The following is a 19,268-nucleotide window of genomic DNA, read 5'->3' on the forward strand; positions in this document are numbered from 1 at the left end:
CATCTGATTTCTGTTAGGTTTGTTATTGATATGGTTAATTAAGTTTTCATAATATTGAACCAACCCTGCATTCCGGGTACAAATCCTTCTTGATCATAGTGCATTATCCCTGTGATAACTTGCTTAAATTCCTTTGCTAATATTTTATTTAAAATTTTTGCATCCATATTCATTAGGGAAATTGGTCTATAATTTTCTTTTTTTGTTTTAATTCTTCCTGGTTTAGGTAACAGCAACATATTGATATCATAGAAGGAATTTGGCAGTTGCATCTTCACTTAATTTTTCAAATAGTTTATATAGAATTGGAACCAATTGTTCCTTGAATGTTTGATAGAATTCACTTATGAATCCATCAGGCCCTGGAGATTTTTTCTTAGAGAATTCATTGGTGGCTTGTTGAATTTCTTTTTCTGAGATAGAATTTTTTTAGATATTTAATTTCTTCTTTTAACCTGGGCAATTTATATTTTTGTAAATATTCATCCATTTCACTTAGATTATTAAACTTTTTGATAAACAGTTTGGCAAAATAGTTATGAATTATTATTTTAGTTTTCTTCTCATTGGTGGTGAATTCACCTTTTTCTTTTTGATACTTTTTTCCCCTTTTTTAAAAATCAAATTAGGGCAGCTAGGTGGCGTAGTGGATAAAGCACCGGCCTTGGAGTCAGGAGTACCTGGGTTCAAATCCGGTCTCAGACACTTAATAATTACCTAGCTGTGTGGCCTTGGGCAAGCCACTTAACCCCATTTGCCTTGCCAAAAAAAAAAACAAACAACAAATTAACAAAAGGTTTATCTCTTTTTGTTTTTTTTTCATAAAACCAACTCTTGATTTTATTTATTAGTTCAATAGTTTTCTTGCTTTCAAATTTATTAATTTCACCTTTAATTTCAGAATTTCTAATTTAATATTTAATTGGGGATTTTTAATTCATTCTTTCTCTTTTTTTAGTTGCATGCACAGTTCATTGATCTCCTGTTTTTCTATTTTATTCATGTAAGCTTTTAGATATATAATATATTCCCTAAAAACTGCTTTGGCTGTATCCCATAAGTTTTGGTATGTTATCTCGTTATTGTCCTTGTCTTGGATGAAATCATTAATTCTTTCTATGATTTGTTGTTTGATCCACTCATTATTTAAAATTGGATTATTTCATTTCCAATTAGTTTTAAGTCTGTCTCTTCATGGCCTTTTATTGTACATGATTTTTATTGCTTCATGATCTGAAAAGGATGTATTCAATATTTCTGCCTTTCTTCATTTGTTTAAGAGGTTTTTGTGCCATAATACAAAGTTAATTTTTGTGTAGGTGCCATGTGCCCACAGAGAAGAATGTATATTCCTTTCTATCCCATTCAATTTTCTGCAGAAGTCTATGAGTTTTCTAATATTCTGTTCACCTCCTTAATTTCCTTCTTCTTTATTTTATGGTTAGATTTATTTAATTCTGAGAGAGGTTGAGTTGAGGTCTCCTACCAGCAGAATTTTACTGTCTGTGTTTTCCTATAACTCTCCTCTAAGAATTTGGATGCTATATCACTTGGGGCATACATATTTAGTATTGAAATTACTTCATTATCTCTGGTACCTTTTAGGAGGATATAGTTTCCTTATCTCTTTTAATGAGATCTTCTATTTTTGCACCTGCTTTGTCTGAGATAAACTTCACTTCAGCTAAAGCATAATATATTCTGCCTCAATGTTTTACTTTTACTCTATATGTATCTCTCTGCAAATGTGTTTCTTGTAAGCAGCATGTTGTAGGATTCTGGTTTTTAATCCACTCTGCTATCTGATTACATTTATTCATACATTTACATTATATGCTTACATATATGTACATAGATGTAAATATATTATATGTAAATATATGTTGTACATGCATTACATACTACATACGTGCATTATATGTAAATATACATTTATATTATATGCTTACATTTATTCATCCCATTCACATTAGCAGTTATAATTCCTAACTCTTTATTGCCCTCCATGCTATCTCCTCTCTGTTCATATTTCTTCCTCCTTTCACTTTATCCCTCCTCCCCAGGATTTTACTTCTGAATGGCACTTCCTTCAATGGGTTCACTCCTTCTGTCTACCCCTCCCTTTTTTCCCCCTTTCTCTTTTCCCCTTTCTTCCTTTCTTCCTATCAATCCTCCCCTCCCCCTTTCCCCTTCTAATACTTGAAGGGTAAGATAAATTTCTAAACTCAACCAAGTGTGTGTTGTATGAATGCCTTTTTGAGCCAAATCTGATGAGAGTAAGATTCAGATGGTTCTCATCTCCTCCTTTTCTTCCCCTTTGCACCTCTTCATACAATGTAATTTACATCCCCCTTCCTCCCATCTCTTTACTGTCCCCCCATTTTTTTTCTTTTTTTCTTTTGCAAGGCAATGGGGTTAAGTGACCTGCCCAAGGTCACACAGCTAGGTAATCATTAAGTGTCTGAGACTGGATTTGAGCTCAGATCCCCCTGACTCCAGGGCTGGTGCTCTATCCATGGTGCCACATGGCCTCCCCTTGTCCCCCCTTTTCAATGAATTGTGTGTGTTTGTGTGTGTGTGTGTGTGTGTGTGTGTGTGTGTGTTTGTATGTATTTAAACTCATTCCATTAAAGTCGTGGACATACTATCAATGTTCATGCCTTCATTCTAAGTATATTATCTCAAAAAAGTTACAATTCCCTCTAATAGAGATGCAATGAAAATCTTCCTCCCAAGTAGGTATGTAACCAGTTTAATCCTATTAGATAATAGTTTTTTCTTTTCTCCTGTTTACCTTTTCATGTGTCTCTTGAATCTCCTGTTTGAAGATTAAATTCTGTTTGGCTCTGGTCTTTTCATCAGGAAAGATTAAAAATCATCTATATTGTTAAATGTCCATCTTTTCCCTGAAAGAAGGCTTAGTTTTGCTAGCTAGTGGATTCTTGGTTTTAATCCAAACTCCCTTGTTCTCTGGAATATCATGTTCCAGACTCTTTGATTCTTTAATTTTTTTTTTTTTTAAGGTTTTTGCAAGGCAAAGGGGTTAAGTGGTTTGCCCAAGGCCACACAGCTAGGTATTTATTAAGTGTCTGAGGCCAGATTTGAACTCAGGCACACCTGCCTCTGGGGCCTGTGCTCTGTCCATTGCACCACTTAGCTACCCTACTCCCCCTAATTCTTTAATGTTGATACAGCCAAGTCCTGTGTAATACTGATTGTGACTACTTTGCATTTGAATTGTTTCTTTCTGACCACTAACAGGATTTTCTCCTTGATGTGATTGATAAGTCTGGAGTTTGGCCACAATAGTTCTTGGTATTTTCATTTTAGAATCCCTTTCAGGATGGGATCAATGGATTCTGTCATTGACTATTTTGCCCTCTAGTTTCAGGATATCAGAGCGGTTTTCCTTAACTATATCCTGAAGTATGGAGTTGTTCAAGGCTTTCAGGTAATCCTATGATTCTTAAAATTGTCTCACCTGGATCTATTTTCCAGGTCAGTTGTTTTACCTGTGAGGTATTTTATATTATCTTCTATTTTTTCATGTTTTATTTTTCTTGGTGTCTCATGAAGTTATTAATTTCCACAGATTCCAATCTATTTTTAGAGAAGAATTTTCTTCATTTTCCTTTTGTAATTAATTGGTCAGTTCTGTTTTTGAAGGAGTTGTTATGCTTTTCTATTTGCCCAATTGTGTTTTTAAGGCAACAATTTTCTTTTTGCATTTATCCAATTGTATTTATAAAGGATTTGTTTTCTTCTGTCATTTTTTGTTATAAGATGTTAATTTTTTCTTGCATAGTGTTCATTTTCTCTTGTGTTTCTTTTCCTAGTTTTTCCATTTGATTTTTAAACTCCTTTCTGATCTCTTCTAAGAAATCTTTCTGGGTTAAAGACCAATTCATATTCTTCTCTGATGCTTCATCTTCTCTGTCCTCCTTTTCTGAGCTAGTATTCTTGTCTGGATGTAGATGGCATTTTCCATAACAGGTCTTTCAGTATTGTTCTTGATCACTGAACTGCTGAGAGGAGCTGTGTCCATCATAGTTGATCATCCCACAATGTTACTGTTCATGTGTACAGTGTTCTCTGGGTTCTGCTCACTTCACTCAACATCAGTTCATGTAAGTCTTTCTAGATTTTTCTGAAGACCAGCTGTTCATGATTTCTTCCAGAAAAATAGTACTTTATCACATTCACATACCATTACTTGTTTAGCCATTCCCCATTTGTTGAGCATCCCCTCAATTTTCAATTTTTCTGCAATGTCTTTTTAATTTAACTCATAAGAAAGATTTTTGAAATTTAGCCATAATTTCCACAAGGATTTTGAAAAGACTGCTGGTTGGAATAGGAAACTATCATTATATAGGTTCATCTTTATAGAACTGCTCTAAAAGGAAAAGTCTTCCCCCCAACTGGCCTTACCTCTCCTACTCCAGAATGGATATTCTGTACATCCTTCTCCCCAGTACAACTATGCATTCATGTTCCAACACTACACCACTTTGTTATTGTTGATTATTTATGTATATATCTTTAATTTTTAGTTTTATTAATAGCTTTCATTTTTGTTTCCTTCATTTCAGAATATATCCCTTTCCCATCAAGTCATGCAATGTGATGAAAATAGAGAAAGAAAAAATAGCAGTTCAGCAACACCAAAGCAGTCAATTGATTCTTAACAGTAGTTGTATTGTTCCATAGCCATAGTTTTCCTCCCTTTCCCTCCTGTGAGAGAGGGGAGATGAATTTTGTCATCTCTTCTTCATACTTTATCATTACAGTTTAATTTTTGTATATGACTTATTCCTCCCATCCCCTATTAGATTAGAAGCTTCTAAGATAGGAGGACAACTTGCCATTTCCCCCAGTCCCCTAGCCCAAGGTCTTTTTCGGTTTTTTTTGTTTGTTTTTTAGGTTTTTTGCAAGGCAGATGAGGTTAAGTGGCTTGCCCAAGGCCACACGGCTAGGTAATTATTAAGTGTCTGAGACCATATTGGTGCTAGTCTCAGTGAAAATACTCAATTAGCTTAACCCACTGCAGCTCAAATTTCTCAAGTTCAAGAGATCCACCAGCCGCAGCTTCCCCCTTTAGCTGGTATAGGTATTCATTACTCTGTCTGGCCAAAGTTACTTTTAGGATTAGATTTAAGCTATTAGGTATGAGAATTTCTGAGGAAAGGGGATATTTTTTAGTTGTTTTGGTTGCTTTAAAAATATTCCTCTGCCCTGGAAGCTGACCAGGCAGATTTAATTTTCTCCACATCTCGAAAATGAATATAAGAGAGGTAACTTTTCAGATTCAGCATGGGTGCTGGAATTTTCCTGTTGTATAACTGCCTCTTGAGTCTTGTAAGCTGAAACCTGAGGAAGGTATTTAAATTTGATTAGTTTGAAAAATCCCAACTATTGACTGAAAAACAGTCATCTGGCAATTGCAATGGCATGTGTCATATCATAACCACATTTATCTTTCAGTGATCTCTCTGCAGACTGAGTTGCTACTGAACTTCCCAGTTGGAAAATTCATATGCCTTTGGAGAATTCAAATGACTCTGGGGGGGGTAAAACAAAACATTTCAAGTGGGTGGAAGAATTTCAACATTAAACAGTCTCTAGAGAAGTAGAAATAGCCTTCAGAAAGTTTGAAGTCACTGACGAAAAGCCCAAAGAAGGATCCATTGCCTGATATTATTATTCCTTCTACACTCTCTGTACCCTAATTCTTTCCTATTGGCCATTTCTTATCTGATAGTTTGGGAGTTCACAAAGTTGACAGAAGACATCATATGCAGCATATGCCTTCTTAATTCATCTTCAAAGAAATCAGATACCTCATATTCAATATTTATGTATTTTATTTAAATTTATTTAAAAATATCTGGAATCACAATCAACCATGAATTGTGAAGCTAAGAACAAAGATGCTCATTCCCATAATGCTTCCTTAGGTGAAAGGTATTCTATCTAGCTTTTAGGGCAGTTGAATCCTATGCCAATTGATGATCCAGTTCCCAAAAGTATAATATTTGGGCCTAGTTCATAGACAGGCAGGAGCATAATGATTTCACAGCTTTCTGTTTATACACAAAATAATTTCTATTGGGTATTGATAGAACAACATTTTTCTTCATTTCCCATCTCTCTTGGACTGATTTCCTTTGTTAAATTTTAATCTTAAAGGATTCTATCTAACCTTCCAACAATTCTCAGTAGTAAATAAAATCCATGACTTCATATTTAGATACATGAATGTCCAGAGTTGTAGCAACTAGCAAAATGGACTAGAGATCCTAATACAAGGAGACAAATTTGATCTCCTAGGTATCCATGAGTGGAATATGCTTCTGATGAATATACTTTTTTATGATAAACAAAATAGGTAAGATCATTGAAAGGAAAAATAGAATTGATCCTTGTCATCAAGAGTATACTATAAGAGGTGGCTAGGTGGCGCAGTGGATAGAGCCTTGGAGTCAGGAGTACCTGGGTTCAAATCCGACCTCAGACACTTAATAATTACCTAGCCGTATGGCCTTGGGCAAGCCACTTAACACCATTTGCCTTGCAAAAAAAAAAAAGAGTATACGATAAACCATTTGGACAGCAAGAGCATATGGATGAGTTTGGGCAACAGATCCTGACAAAGAAGTATGTATGAGCTGGCTTTGTACTTATCTTGATATCTCCAGGAGTTCTTACTGCCAAGAATGGAGTAGCTAAGCCAATAACTTCTTGACTTGCCCTAATGATAATGATAATTTCATCCTTCAGATTATAGAAGAACCAATGGGGGGGGGGGGGAATTCTGTTATGGAACCAAATTTTATAACTAGGGAAGAACTGGTTGTTGGAGTAGAAATTATTGGAATATTAGCAGGGAGAAACCATCCCCTCCTAGAGCTTGAGAAACTAAAAGGACCTGGATATAGTCTGACATGTGTTTTTGGTAGAACAAATTTCAATTCAAGGGTAGCTAGGTGGTGCAGTGAATAGAGCACTGACCCTGGAGTCAGGAGGATCTAAGTTCAAATCTAGATTCAGATGCTTAATGTGACCTTGGGCAAGTCACTTAATCCCATTGCCTTGACAAAAAAAAAAAGTAAAAAGAAAGAAAGGTTGGGGGGGGGGGGTGTCCGCTAGTCAGGAGGGCCTGAGTTCAGATATTTTAGAGAAAGGGTAGATGAGATAATGTGGACTAAGATTCTTCAATGGAAGTCAGCACAGGAGAGATAAGAAATTCTCAAGAATAACAATAAACTAAGAGAAATAATTTAAATGAGAAAATGGAAATTAAATGATAAAATTGATGTGAATGCACAGGTAATTTGTCTATTTAGATCTTTAAAAGATACATACAGAAAATGGTAGCAGGGGTAGGCAATGGAGACTGAGTGTAGAAATATTGTATAGTACAAAAATTCTGTCAAAACTGCTTCATCGGGGCGACTAGGTGGTGCTGTGAATAGAGCACCAGCCTTGGAGTCAGGAGTACCTGGGTTCAAATCCGACCTCAGACACTTAATAATTACCTAGCTGTGTGGCCTTGGACAAGCCCCTTAACCCCATTGCCTTGAAAAATCTAAAAACAACAACAACAACAACAAAAACCTGCTTCACCTTAGAATGAGCTGAGGCAGGCAGGGAAAAGAAAATACTTCTTTAAAAGCTACATTGTGTAGGAGAGAAAGGTCAGAGAAAGGAAAGGATTGCTGCTTAGGCTGATTGGGGCAAATAACTGGCAGCAGAGATAAAACAGCACCCTTAGTTCTGAGGCTGCTTTTTTTGTCCTCTTCCAAGGACATTGACCTTTGGACTAGAAAGGACTGAACCAAAATGCTCAAGAGTAAGTAAGGAGCTAATAACAAAGCTCACCTCAATGAATTCTACTCACCTGGTGCCCATAAATTTCATCACTTTTTTGTTTAGTCATTTCGGTCTGACTCATTGTGAGTCCAGTTGGGGTTTTCTTGGCACAAATATTGTCATGGTTTGCCATTTTCTTTTCCAGCCCATTTTACAGAGGAGGACACTGAGGCAAGGTTTTTTTTGCCCAAGGTCACACAGCTAAGAAGTATCTGAGACTGAATTTGAACTCAGGAAGAAGAGTCTTTCTAACTTCAGGTCTAGCACTCTATCCACTGAGCCACTTAGCTATCTTTATCCTTAAATTAAGTACTGAAAAAACTGATATGCTTCATATCTGAAAGACTTTTGAAATTAGGAGAGGTACCATAGCACTGTAAAAGAACAAATGTTTTGGTTTCCCTCCCAAAAAAGAAAAAGGATAAGATTTGTAAACTATAGGCCAATAAACTTGTTCTTGGCGTAAACCTAAAATTCATTATTTAAAAGAGCTAGAAAAGTAACTGATGATCACAAAGAAGCAACTTAGCTTTAACAAGTATGATGCAGGTCAGACTAATCTTATTTTTTAATGAGTTATTAAATTGGTAAAATCTGAAGAATGCTAAAGATTTAGTGTAGAATTTATTCAGTCAACATGCTATTCTTGGGCAGACAGTGAAGAAATGTAGACCAAACTTTGATACTGTTATGAATTCTAAAATAGTTGAGTACTCAGACTCAATGAACAGCTAGCCATTAATGTTTCCTTGTCAACTTGGAAGCATGTCTCCAGTGCAGTAGCTCAGGAACTTTGCTTTTCCCTCTGCTAACATTTTTTATCACTGACTTGAATTAGAGCATTTATGTCATTCTTAGTAAATTTGCAAGTGATACAAAACTGTGAAAGGATTGGCTAACTTACAGGACTACAATCAGAATCCAGAAAGAACATTGAGATGAATATAATGTATAATTTGATAGAGATAAATGAAAAGTCTTGCACTTGGGGAGGAGGCATAGTTATACAAGAATTTATTAAATAATCAGTCAGCAAGTATTTGTACCTTCAATGTGCCAGGCAACTGCTCTACCTGCTGGTGATACAAGTTTAAAAGCCACAATCTCTGCCATCCAAGACTTTATGTTCTAATATGTTATATATGTTGGTCTGGAAAGTACTCATACAAAGTCTTCCGGAGGGGGGGTCTTTAGCAGCTGAGGAGGACAGAAATGGCATCAATGCAAAAGGTAGTGTTTGAGCAAAATCTTGAAGGAAATGAGTTATCTCAAAGAGAAAGAAATTATTTCAAGCTTGGGGGAACCAGCTAGTACAAAGGCATAAAGATGGGAAATATGGGAATGTTACCCTCTTGAGAAAAGAAAGGCTAGTCTGACTAATTGTATGTTAAGTATGTGGGGAAAGAAGGTAAAAAAGGCTGAAGAGAGTAGGATGGGCCAAGTTATAGAGCATGAAATGCCAAATAAAGAATTCATACTGGATCCTAGAAGAAATAGACACTGAAGGATAAAATGGCATAGTAGCTAAGGAACTAGATTTAGGAACTGGAAGTTTGCTGTTCAGTTGTTTTTCAGTCATCACTCCATTTGCTTTCTTGGCACAGATACTGGCATGGTTCCTTCTTTTACAGATTTTTACATATGAAGAAATAGTAAGTGACTTGACCAGAGTGACCCAAAATAAGTGTCTGGGGCCAGATTTGAACTCAGGAAATGATTCTTCCTGCTTCCAGGCCTAGCACTCAATCCACTGCACCCACCTAACTGCCAGACACAGGAAAACCTGGGTTCGAATACTACCTTAATCTAGCTAGGTGACCCTAGGCTAATCACTTAACATCTTTCAGTCTTTGATTTCTTCAACTGTAAAATAGGGTTTTGCTAAAAAAATTTTTCTATTAATATTTTATTTGTTTTCAATTATATGCAATAGTAGTATTTTTGTAAGGTTTTGAATTTTACAATTTTCCATCACCCTCCCTTCCCTCTCACATCCCCCCCACAGAAGGCAGTCTGATAATCTTTACATTGTTTCTGTACTATACATCGATCTAAATTGAATGTTTTGAGAGAGAAATCATATCCTTGAGAAAATAAAATATTGAAGATAGCAAAATTATATAGTACATAAGGCACTTTTTTAAAAAAATTGAAGATAATAGACTTTGGTCTTTGTTTAAACTTCACAATTCTTTCTCTAGATACTGATGGTATTCTCCATTGTCCCTGATTATTGCATTGATGGAATGAGCAAGTCCATTAAGGTTGATCATCACCCCCATGTTGCTGTTGGGGTGTATCATTCTTCTGGTTCTGCTCATCTCACTCAACATCAATTCATTCAGGTTTTTCCAGTCTTCTCTGAAATCCCATCCCTCTTGGTTTCTAATAGAACAATAGTATTCCATAACATTTTGTTCAGCCACAATTTGTATACTACAATTTGTTCAGCCATTCCCCAGTTGATGGACATTTCACTCGATTTCCAATTCTTTGTTACCACAAAGGGCTGCTATGAATATTTTTGTAAAAATGATGTTTTTACTATTTTTCATGATCTCTTCAGCATATATAGACCCAGTAGTGGTATTGGTGGATCAAAGAGTATGCACATTTTTATTGCCCTTTGGGCATAATTCCAGATTGCTGTCCAGAAAGTTTGGATGAGTTCACAGCTGCACCAACAATGTATTAGTGTCCCATATTTCCCACATCCCTTTCAAAATTGAACATTGTCCTTTTTGATCATATTGGCCAATCTGAGAGGTGTGAGATGGTACCTCAGAAGTGTTTTAATTTGTATTTTTCTAAATAGTAATTATTTAGAGCAATTTTTCATATGACTATAGATAGCTTTGCTTTCCTCATCTGTAAATTGCCATTGCATATCCTTTGACCATTTGTCAATTGAAGAATGACTTGGTTTTTTTTTATAAATTTGCCTCAGTTCTCTTATGTATTTTAGATATGAGACCTTTGTCAGAAATACTAGTTGTAAAAATTGTTTCCCAATTTACTACATTTCTTTTATCTTGGTTACAAGTGGCTTTATTTGTGCAAAAGCTTTCTAATTTAATGTCATCAAAATTATCTAATTTATTTTTAATGATGCTCTCCAGATAAATCATTTCTAATGACTCCCAACTCTTAAGTTTATGGTCCTGCTCTGTTGAGTGAAGGATGGGGTGATTTGATTAAGCCTACTCTTCAAGAAAATAAGTAATTCAGAAGGGGTAATAGGTAAATAAATAATTTAGAGGGCAACACAGTGGATAGAGCACTGACCTTGGAATCAGGAGGACAGGAGTTTGAATCTAGCCTCATACACTTGACACTTATGAGCTGTGTTACCTTGGATGAGTCACTTAACCCTGATTACCTCACATCCAGTGCCATCTCCAGTCATTCTGATTCATATCTGACCAGGGCACTCCCTTTTTTCAAATATTTCACCACTCTTGTCCATCCTATACACTATTGCCAATTCCATATTCACCAGAAAGTGAGGCTGGTGACTTAACACAATCCTCCACACTCAAACCCAATTTACGTGTGTGTCGTGGCTTCACCTCCCTGTTGTCTTGATCTTCAAGAATGAAGGACAGGGACAGCTAGGTGATACAGTGAATAGAGCACACCAGCCCTGAAGTCAGGAGGACCTGAGTTCAAATGTGACCCCCTAGTACTCAATACTTATTTAGCTGTGTGGCCTTAGACAAATCACTTAACCCCATTGCCTTGCGAAAACAAAAAGCATGAAGGACAAACATCAATTCAGAAGGGAACACAGGTAAGTAGACCAATTTTTTTACTAGCACATTAAATTTAATCTATAATTTTAAAAGACCCCTTATGAAATAGGAGTCTAGTCTGATATGTAATCTCCTTCTTTGCATATTGAAATATTGATGTCGAATTCACAATGGGGGGGGGTCAGTTTGCAAGGTAAAGCCCAAGGTTACACAGCTAATTGAGTATTAAATATCTGAGGCTGGATTTGAACTCAGGTCCACTTGACTCCAGGGCTGGTGCTTTATCCACTGTGCCACCTAGCTGCCCCTGAATTCATAATTTTTTTATATCACTTTAGCAGCTGAATAGGATTTATGTGAGGAGAGACTTGAGGCAAGGGAGATCAATTAGAAGGCTGTTACAATAAGCCAGGAAAGAAATGTTAAGAGTCTAAAACTATGCTAGTGGCCTTGGGAATGGAGAAAAAGGAACTGATTGTATATGTGGAATAAGTGAAAGTGAGGATTTAAAGAGGACACTGATGTTGCAAACTTGATGAATTGATAGTGTTACCCTCTTCAGAAATAGGGAAATTAAGATGGAGGATGAATATGGAATTGGGAATAAGTAATGAATTCTGGGACATGTTGATTTTGAGATGCTTTCTAGATATGCAGTCTATTAGTAGGCAGTAGCTGACACAGAGTGTATGGGGTGTTCAGGGAGGACTAGCACCTCTGCTCTGGGGGCTTTTTATCCACATTTGGTGTTCACTTTTCATCCAACTCTCACCTGTGGCTCCTAGAAGCTGTTGTATTATGCACAGTGACTCCATCCCAGTAAAAACATCTTGGCAGACAGCCTAAAGCAGCTTGAAAATAGTTGATAGGCCTCAGACCTGTCAGTGAGTTGGGTGGGGAAGGGGGGATGACCACCCCAAGCTTGTAAAAACTTCTCCCCTGCAAAATGGGTAGTTGAGAACAATTTATTCCAATGATCATGGAGATAACTGAAGTAGGCAGTATGAATCACTTCGAACTTGATCAAACATAAAAGGTAACATGGTTGGCTATTGCATCCCAGGTCAAGACTCTTGTCTTATCATTGGACTTCAGTGATTTTGGAAAAGAAAGTAAGACTGATGATTTTATGCAACTCTTTCACTTAAGTCCAATTCATGCTCAAGTCAAGACATCCCCCCAAGAGGTCATTGATCCTCTTCAAAAATGAAGGATGAAAAACAATCACATCATCAAAGAGATATTATTCAAAGCTAGATAAAAAGATAAAATTCATTTTGAGTAACAACATATATATATATATATATATATATATATATCAAGGGGAAATAATGGGAAAAATTGAGGGGAAATAATACTTATAGATCTCAAACTATATTTAAAAAATAATAGGAGCCATTTGATATTAACTTAAAATCAGAAAACTAGATCCATGGAGAAGACTAGATAAAAGAGTTTAGAAGAATTTAAAATAATTGAACTCATTAATGCAATGTACAATAAACATGAAAGAAGTCCTTAGGAAAAAAATTCTCTATTTGACAATAGATCAGGAAAGAATTGGACAAAAATTAAATTTAGAGCATCATATTACTCCACTTACCACATAATTGCAAAATGAATGTCTCTTCAATATCACATTATTAAAAAAAAAGAAAAGCAGACTATATATTTTTCAAAGCCAAAAGTAAGGGAGAACCATTGACAAAGTTAAATTTACTTTAGCCATATTAGCTCCATCTTATGGCTGTGAAAGGGCAAGAGTTAGAGAGTGGAGTGGGAAAAAAAAAGGAAAAGGAGGAATGAGAGAGAAAAGCAAAAATGTGGATAGAAGGTGGAGTGCCCTCAAAATATGTGCAAAAACAAGGAAGGGAGAAAAAAATTACCACCTATGTGACCTTGAGGAAGTTGTCCTCTCTGGATCTTAATTTCTTATTCTGTAAATAGAGTAAAGAATTCTATAGAGTCCCTTCCAATTCTTCCATTTCTAGGAAGAATGGATGCATGGAATTTTAAAAATTTTGCAAATTACCAGAAGCAATGGAGAGAAAAACAAATCATATGAGATATGACAAAGTATATCCTTAAATGGATAAAGGACATATTTGGAGAAATTAAGCAAGAATCAGCAATGCTAAGAATAGCCCAACCAAATAAATAAGAGCCTGAAAAAAATTGAAAAAATACACAAAGAAATCAAATGAAAATTTAGATACCAAGAGAAACTAATGAAAATAATGAGTAGTACAATGGAAGATCTCAAAAATCTAAGAGCAACCACACCTGATTTAATACGGAAGAAAATGAAATATTACTGTGTGTTTGAGTTGGAAATACAGGCTCAAAAAACTTCACTGAATTATCTAATCACTGTTAACTTTGGAGAAAGTAGTTTTGGTTGAGTGATAAGCTTGGAACTAGAATGCTTCATTCAACAGAAGTTACCTCACCCTATGCCTAAATGGTTCTTTCTTCACTTGAAGAGGAAACATCTGCCCTCAGGCATGCCTCCCCAGGCTTTGTTGGGGTTTCACACAAGTGCTGTATCTATGTAAATACAAGAACATGGGCTATCAGAAGTAAACAGTGTCTTCACTCACACTTAATACCCCATCATGGCTAGAAAAACAGTTTGCCCTGGTTCTGAATATCATTTGGTGAAAGGGTTCTGGAGGGGTTCTAAGATCTAATCTGTTCAGAACTGGTGGGGTCAGTGGGAGTGTTTGGCCTTCTCGACACATCTTGACTTTCATATTTCTCTACTTCATTCTTGGCCTGCCTGCATTTTGTGGATATTGACATGGTTGGTCTTATGTCTTTTGTTCCTTTGTTTCAGTCACTAAAATGGGTAGGTATGGTTCCTTAATTTCTGCATCAGTCAGTGGCTCTGCATTTCAGATTGACTGAATCCATATATGATTTAAGAACCCATGATATATGGAAATAAATGATCTTTGGGGTTTTTCAACATTATCTCTAAAGACATATACTTTATATGGTTTGTATTGCTATTGTGTACTTAACCTACATGACTTAGTTTTGGGGTAACTTTCCATGTGAAAAAAAATCACATTAAATATTTAATAAATGTTTGCTGATTGATTGTGGTATTTCATCAAACTTACTTCTGCAGCACTGGAAGGTGGTTTATGTGTCAAAGTGTGTTTCTCTACTTAACTCAGTTAACCACTCTTTCTCCTGAATCATTTCCTACTGTTTCTTCTCCTAGTTCATCATCTGCATCGTGCCCTCTAATTGTATTCCCCAAAAGTTCCTCATGTTACTCCCATGGTAAAATCTTCAACTCCCATAGCTTTGATTGTTATATCTAGGACAAGATTTATATATCCAGACACAGTCCTCTTCCCCAAGTTCTGGGAACATCTTAAAACAGTATCTAAAATTGAATTCCTTATCTTTCCTGAATTCTTCATCTTCAAAATTTGCTTATCCTAAGCATTCTCTTATCCTAGTGTCTCAGGTAATTTCAACATTATCCTGAACTCTTGTTCTCCCTCACCCCACGTATCCATTAAGTTGCCAAATCTTGCTGTTTCTAGCTCCACAATCTTTCTTGCATCTAACCCTTCTCTGTACTCTTCTAAATTATTGCAACAGTCTCCAAATTGTTCTCCCTTTTCTCAAATATTTCACCACTCTTGTCCATCCTATACACTATTGCCAAAACAATTTGTCTCAACTGAAATTCTAATCATGTAGTTAACTCCCTTACTCAGCCAAATCCAGTGACTTCCTTCTGCCCTTCTAGGACAACATATAAACTTGCTTAGCTTTTAAAGCTCCAACCCCAGTCCATCTTTCCAACCTATTCTCTGCAATCCAGCTGAACTAACCTTCCAAGACTTTGCATTATCTGTCCTCCATTTCTGTACGTGCTTCCAGGAGAATCCTCCTTTCTTTGAAGATGTCTCTTAGGCACCAGCTCCTGCAGGAAGCCTTTCCTTGTCCCTCTTGCCTCTGAACTATTATTGACTAAGGTTTGTACTGTTTCCAGTTCTTTATGTACTTGTCTCCCTTGTTGTGAGTAGGGATCGTCTAATTTGTTGAGCTAGTCTGTTCCATTGTATTTGTACTCTTTCTGTAAGATACTCTTTATTTTTCAGATTATATTAAAGGGTGGTAAGGAGCGCAGCACTGGTGCTACCGGAGTTAATTCTGATTCCTCCCGCTCCCATGCTATCATACAGATTCAGATAAAAGATACAGCCAAGAGAGCCTTGGGAAGGTAAGATGGAAAGCAAAACAGTCACATTGAATGTTACAGGTTTAGTCATGAGTCTTTAATCAAAATTTTTCAGAAACAACCCAGTAGCCCAATGATATGTCATTTTTTTAGTTCAAAGATGAATAGTAGAATTTGTGTGCCTTTATAAATCCCCAGGGGAAAATGCCATCAGCAAGCACAAAATAAAAATGACTTCTTCCTTGCAAGGTCAGCTCCTTATATGAATGAGTTCAAATATTTAAATAATATGTCTACTTATTTTTATTGAAAAACAATAGTTAGTCTATCTAAAATTTCCTGAACTGTCACTTCTGAATTATCAGAAATTACTTTATTTTATCCTTACGTGGTTCTTCCACAACTAAGAGAGGAACCATCTGTCTATTCTCAGGTATATATTCCGAAAATTAAGTCTCTATTTTTATGGATACCATTTCAGTTCAGGTTTTTGTGGAATTTTGTTTTATTTCATAAATGTATATGTGTGTACCCAGATGTATCAGCAATAAATAATTGTTCTCACAACAGATACCCCGTCATGGCTAGAAAGACTCGATTTTGCCTTGATATTCTGTACCTCACATAGCAAGAGGGTTCTGGAAGGAAATCTAACTTCTAATCCCTTTCCTCAGAACTGATTTCAGAGCCAAGGTGAGCTTGCACTGTGATAATCTGACATGAAGTATGGTTTTCTCACAATTGTGAGAAAACAACACTAGAATTCTGGCCCTGTGCAAGTGGTTCTTGGTATAACATGTTATTATAACACTTCATGGAAGTTATGAAGCATTTTTCCTCTCTTAAGGGAATGTGTTAAGGGTTATTGTGTTTTTTAATATTACAGCATGTTGTCTGCTATCAAGTTTAATAGGAAAATTCCCAGGCTAAATAAATCCCTTTTTTACCCACTAGGATATCTTTCATTGACTTGGCTGGAAGTGAGAGAGCAGCTGATGCCAGAGATTCAGATAAACAAACAAAAATTGAAGGTGCAGAGATAAACCAGAGCCTTCTAGCTGTAAGTTGGTTTTTTTTCGGTTTGTTTTTTAAAAGTAAAGAAAATTACAAAAAAAAACCCTAAAAAAAAGGGACAGCTAGGTGGCGCAGTGGATAAAGCACTGGCCCTGGAGTCAGGAGTATGTGGGTATTATTTTTCTGTTTGCCCAGAAAAATGTGCACACAGTACTGTTTGTATGTAGTACTGATATATTTCAGATGAGCCTCGAAGCTAGACATGTTCATCTCTGAGTGACCAGGGAATGCCTTAACCAGCAGTATTTTTTCAGAAGTGTGATTGAAGGTAGCAACATAGTTAAGATTTTAAACCATTTTCCTTGTTGCCTTTGTTTTCTAATCTTCATTTCAACAGTAAAGACCCTCAAGTCACAGATGAGTCACAAAACTATTATTAATATATAAACTGTACTTAACTAAACACTAAATAGGGTGATAAAACAATAAACAATATATGTTATAGAAACTCAGCTGAAGGGAGACCGTTGTGGGAAAGATTCATGAAGAACATGGAATTTCAATTAACTGATATTGTTTATTACCATTTTATGATCAGGAAAATGAGGTATGTGATGGCTAAGTGGCTAAGTCACAGAGTTGGAAAGTGATGATGCAAGTACTCTATTATTTTTTCTCTCTCTCAGCCTAGTGTTCCTTTCCCTGAATCATATTAAATTTAAATCCAAACCTACATGCATTAAATGATAGTCTTATACAATCTCACACGTATTCCTTTTTTCATGGAAGGTTGGAAGTTCTAATTTTCTTCCAGTGGTCCCCTTCTGAATTGTAACTTTCATCTTCCCCAAGTCCCATGAGGGAGGACTATAGGCTAGTTTGCTCTAAATTCTTCTCCCTAGTAATATTAGGTAGGTTGTACAATCAGAACAAGACTTTCCAACCCCCCCCCCCAAGTTCCTCAGAAGAAAGGTGACAGGTGTAGATTGAAAACTTCATAGGTACATTTTGTAAGTCATCTCTCTATGTTTTGATATCTAACAGATGCATGATTTGTTTCTTTCCTGTTGTTAGCTAAAAGAATGCATTCGTGCATTGGACCAGGAGCATGCTCATACTCCCTTCAGACAAAGTAAATTAACTCAGGTAAAATTCAGGTTTTCCTGTTTTTAACAAATACTCATTTAATGACTAGTACATAGAATGCACTAGGTTAAGCACCTTGGGAGTTACATAGATGAATGAAACACTTTCTTTCCCCTTCAGAAGCTTACAGTCTAGTAGTATATGTATTACATGGTAGTATATGAAAAAATAACTACAATAGTAGTTATTTAGTACTCACTTTTGACAACTGAGGGTCAGCATAGTATATCAGAACTAGTTGTATAGACTTCATATCCTGGTTCTGACATTCTCTGGGCCTGATCCTAGACAATTCATTACATTTCTCTTGCTTTCAGTTTCTTTATCTGTAAAATGAATACACTTATACTGCATACCCTACATGACTGCTTTAGGAATGTGCTTCATAAACAGTGATAGAGAATTGAATACCATTGTTTTTAGCTTATGTGTCTTTGTAGTGTTATCATGTCATGTTCCCTAAAATATGATATAAAACTCAGGGAGGCTAGGTGGCACAGTGGATAGAGCATCAGCCCTGGAGTCAGGAGTACCTGGGTTCAAATCCGACCTCAGACACTTAATAATTACCTAGCTGTGTGACCTTGGGCAAGCCACTTAACCCCATTGCTTTGCAAAAAAACCCAAACCAAACTCTAAAAAAAAAAAAGATGATATAACACTCGATTTAGAAAATCAAAAGTGATAAGCCTGTAATAAACAAAAGTCAAATATACAAGAGCTAAAATTAACCTTAGAGATCATCCAATCAACAGAACTATTGCTGGAAAGGACTTTAGACCTTATCTAGCACTCTCCTTTTACAGAGAAAGTAGAGACCTGGAGACAAGAAATAGATCAAAGTTCTATGATTACTAATTAGTAATTAGTAATAAACTAGGAATAAGAATCCAAGACTTTTGACTCCCAATTCAAGGCTTTTTCCACTATTATATTACCTTACTGTTACTCTGATTCTATTGCTAGACACCAACTTTATTTATGGTAGCTGTACTTAGTAGATATCCAATGAATATGTGTTAACTGGCTAAAAATTTAGTTGACTAAAATATTTACAAACTTTTTTTTTTTTTGCTAGGTACTGAAGGATTCTTTCATTGGCAATTCCAAAACCTGCATGATTGCCAATGTGTCACCTAGTCACATGGCTACAGAACATACCTTGAACACTTTACGCTATGCTGACAGGTAAGAAAAGAGACTTCTCATCCATAAAATGGTTTCATACCAATGTACTTGTATAATTTCAGACAGCCTGATATATGATAACCAATTACTGC

General features: G+C 36.0%; 2 protein-coding genes across 6 annotated transcripts in view; one reads left to right on the top strand and one right to left on the bottom strand.

The window, feature by feature from the left end:
* KIF24 (kinesin family member 24) overlaps positions 1 to 19,268 on the top strand; it is a 117,109-nt gene that overhangs the window by 78,963 nt on the left and 18,878 nt on the right. For all 4 annotated transcript variants that reach the window (XM_074196587.1, XM_074196586.1, XM_074196588.1 and 1 more), the window contains 4 exons: positions 15,749 to 15,870; positions 16,783 to 16,888; positions 17,917 to 17,988; positions 19,067 to 19,176. In XM_074196587.1, the coding sequence (XP_074052688.1) occupies positions 15,749 to 15,870; positions 16,783 to 16,888; positions 17,917 to 17,988; positions 19,067 to 19,176 (410 nt within the window). The remainder of the gene's footprint in view (positions 1 to 15,748; positions 15,871 to 16,782; positions 16,889 to 17,916; positions 17,989 to 19,066; positions 19,177 to 19,268) is intronic.
* Positions 1 to 19,268, bottom strand: part of NUDT2 (nudix hydrolase 2) — an 83,240-nt gene that overhangs the window by 60,079 nt on the left and 3,893 nt on the right. The window lies entirely within an intron of this gene.

Source organism: Macrotis lagotis, chromosome 8 (genome assembly GCF_037893015.1).
Source record: "Macrotis lagotis isolate mMagLag1 chromosome 8, bilby.v1.9.chrom.fasta, whole genome shotgun sequence".
Taxonomy (NCBI): Eukaryota; Metazoa; Chordata; class Mammalia; order Peramelemorphia; family Peramelidae; genus Macrotis; species Macrotis lagotis.